At 37.4% G+C, this 5290-nt stretch overlaps 1 protein-coding gene across 1 annotated transcript; it reads left to right on the top strand.

Annotated features, from left to right (window-relative positions):
- The first annotated feature begins 743 nt into the window (after positions 1-743).
- On the top strand, positions 744-4299 carry LOC143890210 (auxin-responsive protein IAA12-like). Its single transcript, XM_077394801.1, has 4 exons — positions 744-1190; positions 1927-2231; positions 2773-2911; positions 3824-4299. Exons 1-4 carry the CDS (start codon positions 844-846, stop codon positions 3942-3944), a joined length of 912 nt encoding a protein of 303 aa, XP_077250916.1. The 5' UTR covers positions 744-843; the 3' UTR covers positions 3945-4299.
- The last annotated feature ends 991 nt before the right edge of the window (positions 4300-5290 follow it).

Raw genomic sequence — 5290 nt, 5'->3', positions numbered from 1 at the left:
GAACCACCAAATCCTAGGACCGAACCGAACCAAATAGACCGGTTCGGTTCTTCGGGTTGGACCGGAACCATGTCCACCCCTACGAGATAACATTCCTTCAACTCTAATCCAACCGGAGATAGCATTCCCTCAACCCAAACTCGAGCCTTAGGTTGATGCTGGTCAAACAACCCAACCTGCCTCTAAATCTCTCAACCCTAATGTAACTCATCTAAACCAACATTGGATAAGGTTGAGTTGGGTTTGGTTCGGGTTCACCTAGCGCCGAACAAAAAAAATACAACGTAACCCAAAGAAAATCATAATAAAACTAAAGGATTGCGGTCTGATTTGGAAAGGGTCAGGCTTTTAAAGCCTAAACCCTAACCCAAGCCGAAATCAAATCGAGTTGGCTTTTCCCAACGTTAACCATTTAACCTAACGCATCCAGAGGAAATGCCAACCGAATCTGAGCCAAGTCGGGTTGAACCAGTCGGGTTCAGGTTGAGCCCAACCCAAGTTCACCCCTCTATCAGTGTCCATTTAATTTGGTGCGGTCCATCGGACTGTTACTCCTGCACGCCTAAGCTACTTAGTTCCTAATGCGAGCGAGAATATTACACCCAAAATTCCCGAGAAAAACATTCCACTCACCAAATTATCGCCATAAAACGACAAAAAAGCTAAATTGCCACTGAGCAGACATGTGGGCCCACCACCATTACACAAAATACATTCCCTTCTCCCAGCGTTATCCCGTGCGCAACTTCCAAAAAACTCAAAAGATCTCCCCACCCACAAACCTCCTCCACCCTCTCCTCCCCGTTAAACATCGATTACATTTCATTCCCACTTCCTTTAGAAATGCAACGTTGTGGTGGTGTTTCTTCAGGAAGCTCTAATAACGGCTCAATGTCTACAGTTTCAAAAGCAGAGCTGATCGAGCAGGACTACGTTGGTATTTCCGAAGTTTCTTCTTACCCTTCTAGGAATCCCAAGGAAGAGGAAGAAGACTCAGGGCTCGAGCTTGGGCTAGGTTTGAGCCTTGGGTCCATGGCTAAGACTTTTGAACGTGGTGATTATTGTAGGATCCTTACAGCTAAAGATTTACCCTGTATTCGCTCTTCTTCTGAAAAGCCTTCTGTTTCCGGGACCAAGCGGAATGCTGATTCCGTTGGTCAGGATGTCGGAATCGGATTGAATACCCCCAGGTGAGTAATTTTTTTTTTTTTTTGTTCTTTCTAGGATTTTTCTGGGGTTTTTTCGTATTTAATGGTTTTTCATGTGGGATTTTCTAATGAATTTTCTTAAGGTGTGCTATAAATGGTAATTTTTGGCATGTTTTGAGGAATAAATGTAATTTTATTTCATATTTATAAAATTTTCAAAACAGGTGTAAAATTACCTTTTGTAGCAACTTAGTAAAGTTTATTTTGGTTTTGGGATTTTTGTTTCATGACAGGCTCTTGTTGTTTGATTTTTGGTGGTTTTTTCATTTCCCTTTTATAATGGTCTCATTTATTTTGTTTTCTAGTTTTTCTTCTAGCCTTTTTTGGGATAGGTATGTCTTATTTTTTTCACTGATTTTTCACTGATACAAGGATTTTCTAAACCAGGATTGTAGACTCTTGGATTTTTAAGCTGGGGAACCTTGATTTTATATGCTAGAACCTGGATTTTATAAGCTAAAACTAGGATTTTACAATCCTGAAAATGTACAATCCGGGTTTTAACTTATAAAATCCAGGTTTTAGATTACTAAATAAAGGTTTTAGCTTAAAAATCCAGGATTTTGTAAAAACTAGGTTTTTGTTTTTAAAATCCAGGACTATAAATTCCATGTAAAATCATAGTTTTAACTTTTAACTTATAAAATCTAGGATTTTGTAATCTGATGGATGTTTATTTTCCCACTAATTTATTTATTTATTTTTACATTCTTTTCAGCAATCAGGTTGTGGGATGGCCACCTATAAGGTCATACAGGATGAACAGCTTGACCAGAGTTTCTGCTGAGGATAAAACTGATAACAAAAACAATGAGAATAATTTTATGAAGACTAATAACAACACTAATAATAGCAAAGGCAATATTCAGGAGAAAGGTCATGGAAAATCCTTGTTTGTGAAGGTGAAAATGGATGGAATTCCCATTGGAAGGAAGGTGGATCTTAATGCCCATCTCTGTTATGAAACCTTAGCTCAAGCACTTGAGGACATGTTTCACAGACCCACAACCATCAGTACTATTCGTGAGTCTTCTGCTTTTGCTTTTTTCGAATAACATGATTTTTTCAATATATTGATATAATTGTTTTCATTGCGGCGATCAGGTTTGGAACTTGAGAAAGTAGTTTCCTTCTTAAATTTATGCACTTGATGACTTAAATTTAGATAATTTTGGTGTGAATATTTGTGTTTGTCCACGATCATTGAAATTAGTCACTAAATCTTATGTTAAACATTAAGAACCTGACCTGACATTTAAATCCGGACTCGACACAAGGAACTATCTCGGTTAGGGTTGGGTTTATGAATCTCGGGTTTTCTCATAAAAAGCTCCACCTGACCTGGCCTGAGATAACTTCTCGAGTAGGGTTGGGCTCCAGAAAATCTGACCCTTCCCAACCCAAGTTGTAGTTGATTATCATCTGAATGCATAATACATAAACCTATAGACATTTTCAAAAAAGAAAAAAGAAAATAAAAAATTCATAAACCTATGGACATACGCCATAAACGTAGATACATGTACTTGTACTGATAGTTGGGATTTTGGGTTTTTGTCATTAGGTCCAAGTGGAGCTCAAGAACATGAAGTGATAGTAGAAGCAACAAAAGCCTCCAAGCTGCTGGATGGGTCTTCTGAGTTTGTGCTTACATATGAAGATAAAGATGGAGACTGGATGCTTGTGGGGGATGTTCCATGGAGGTATGCAACAATCTCCTTCTCAGTGACATATTTTCATTAATGAAAACTTTATTACCCTTACACAAAACCAAACCCTAACCGTCATAAATAAAAATGTTTCAGACCAAAAATCATATTCATTGTACAAGCTTAACTGTCTAGTGAATTGTCTATAGGTGAGAGCAATTAAGCACATATTGAGCCCAAAAAGATGGACCTTTCCACATTTATTGGAGAAAAGCTACACTGATCAGAGGGTTACAATGGTCTTATTGTCTCAATTTGTTCATCCACATAGTGGGTCCTCTGAATCAACAGTGCTTATTATTGCCTTACCTTAATCTCATTTTTTGTGTTTTGCCTCCTTCAATCCTGAAACATCGATTGCTTGTTGAACCCCATAAATCAGGCGAAAGTTTGAATCTCCGAATTCGGGGTTCAAAGAGATCCATTAAACATTGTTGATGGAAAAGAATGTGAGTGAAAGATTCCAGCAAATTGATTTTTGGTCCATGAATCTAAGAAATAGTGAGAGCTCTTTAGCTCTCAATATGAAGATCCGGGATTTGAATTAATGTCGTTTCATTGATTCCTTCCAAAGATTCAATAGTGATGTTACATGTGCAAATATTTACTTTAATTATATTAATTTATCAGTTGTCTATTAGTACTCAACTAGTGCTAAGAGACTTGAGGGGGAACGTAATAGAGAACATGACTTTGGATAGGATAGAATGGAAGAAAATGATCAATGTAGACGAACCCAACTAGTGCCAGGATTAGACTTAGTCAATTTGAACCGGGTGGGTCCGTTCACTTTCTTCATGCAAATTTTCTAAAGGATTCATTAGCCGACTCCAACTAGTTTGGGACAAAGGCTTAGTTGAGTTGAGTCTATTAGTACTCATGTTTTCTCTTTTGTTATGTTTGTAGAATGTTCTTAAACACTGTGAAGAGGCTAAGAATCATGAGGACATCGGAGGCTAAGGGACTTGGTAACCATGTATTTTCAAGATTTCAAGACAAAAGTGAGAGACGAAGTAAGCCTGTCTAGCATTGTTTTGTTGACGTTGTCTTTGGCAAGAATCAAGGCAAGAACAAGCGAAAAGCAAATGGAATGAAAAAAGAAAAAGGTTGGATTGAGAGCAAAGCGTTTTACTGAGTAAATATCAGTCGATTCAAAGGACCAAAGAACAGGAAAAATACTACCATTTGTTTGTTTTTATCTGTTTTTTTTTCTCTTTAAACGTTTTCTACCTTTTTGTTTTATGGGAATTCGACCTTTTTTGAGTGGGTCAGCATACACAGCTTTTGTTTCTCTCTGTCTTGATGTATTATCGGATATAAACATGACTTTTTGAATGTGCTGCTGCGCATACCGTAAATAAAATGTGCCAGTCCTTTGGTTATTTTTTTGTGAAGACACAATATTGTGATATGTGTGTGTGAGAGAGAGAGAGAGTTTCAGGACTTGTTTGCTTTGGATTTTGAGAAATGATATCAACACTAACATTTTTAAATAAGAGGCACTCAAGTCTCTTGTCCTTTAGTATTTAAAGGGCTTGAAAGGGCTTTTTGAAAACTGTAATATCTTAACGACAGGAGACTTGAGCGCCTCTTATTAAAACATGTGAGTGTTGATATCATTTCCCTTAATTTTTAGTCTAATAATCAGTTCTGTACTCAAAATCGATTTTCAAGATCCAGGGGCCTTTTGAATTTCAGTGCTTGGTTAAAATTCCAATAGAGGTGAAACTTGTTGGGCTAGGGATGGAAGAACAGTTGGGAATAACAAAAAAAGGTTTGAAGTTTGCAAATTGGTATTAAAAAAAGATTGATATTTGGTGTTTGACTGTCAACTTTGATGTGCTTTGCCTGATTTTAGGCCCCATCTGTTTTGGATTTTGAGAACAGAACCCCGATTATGGATGCAAAACTGATTGTATCTCTCAAATTTACATTTTTGGCGGACAATGGATCGAAATGCATCTCAGTGATCCAAGTGCTACGAGACAGAGACCCATTCCCTAAACGAAAGAGAGATCGATTCCTTTCTTAATCCGAAGGAACAGCTTTAACTTCTCCTGGTCAACGCAATTTTAAAAAGCGAATAGAAGTTTGTTTTAGATTTTGAGAACCGATTTTGAGCTCAAAACTTGTTATTGGACTCTGAAATTCGGTGCAAATTTTGGAATGTTTTGCCTAGAGCGACTCTACTACACTTCAACAATTCAGTGGAAATTTTGAACGTTATGCCACTTGAGACTCTGAAATCTAGAAACAGGTAGCGAGTGCAATTCTTTGTTTTCATCATCTGCTAAAATGGAAAAGCAAAGAATCTATTCTTCGGAAGGTTGAGATTGAGTTCTTGTTGACATGAGACCCAGACATGATGTTACG

Source organism: Tasmannia lanceolata, unplaced genomic scaffold (assembly GCF_043159265.1).
Source record: "Tasmannia lanceolata isolate RefF3 unplaced genomic scaffold, GAP_Taslan_0.1 ptg000013l, whole genome shotgun sequence".
Lineage (NCBI taxonomy): Eukaryota > Viridiplantae > Streptophyta > Magnoliopsida > Canellales > Winteraceae > Tasmannia > Tasmannia lanceolata.
Note: the sequence above shows the minus strand (reverse complement) of the source record. Positions and strands in the feature narration are given on the sequence as shown.

Coding starts and splice junctions, on each gene's coding strand:
- LOC143890210 (XM_077394801.1), top strand. CDS start 844: ATGCAACGTTGTGGTGGTGTTTCTTCAGGAAGCTCTAATAACGGCTCA. Junction 1,191..1,926: donor ATCGGATTGAATACCCCCAG/GTGAGTAATTTT, acceptor CATTCTTTTCAG/CAATCAGGTTGTGGGATGGC. Junction 2,912..3,823: donor GTGGGGGATGTTCCATGGAG/GTATGCAACAAT, acceptor TTATGTTTGTAG/AATGTTCTTAAACACTGTGA.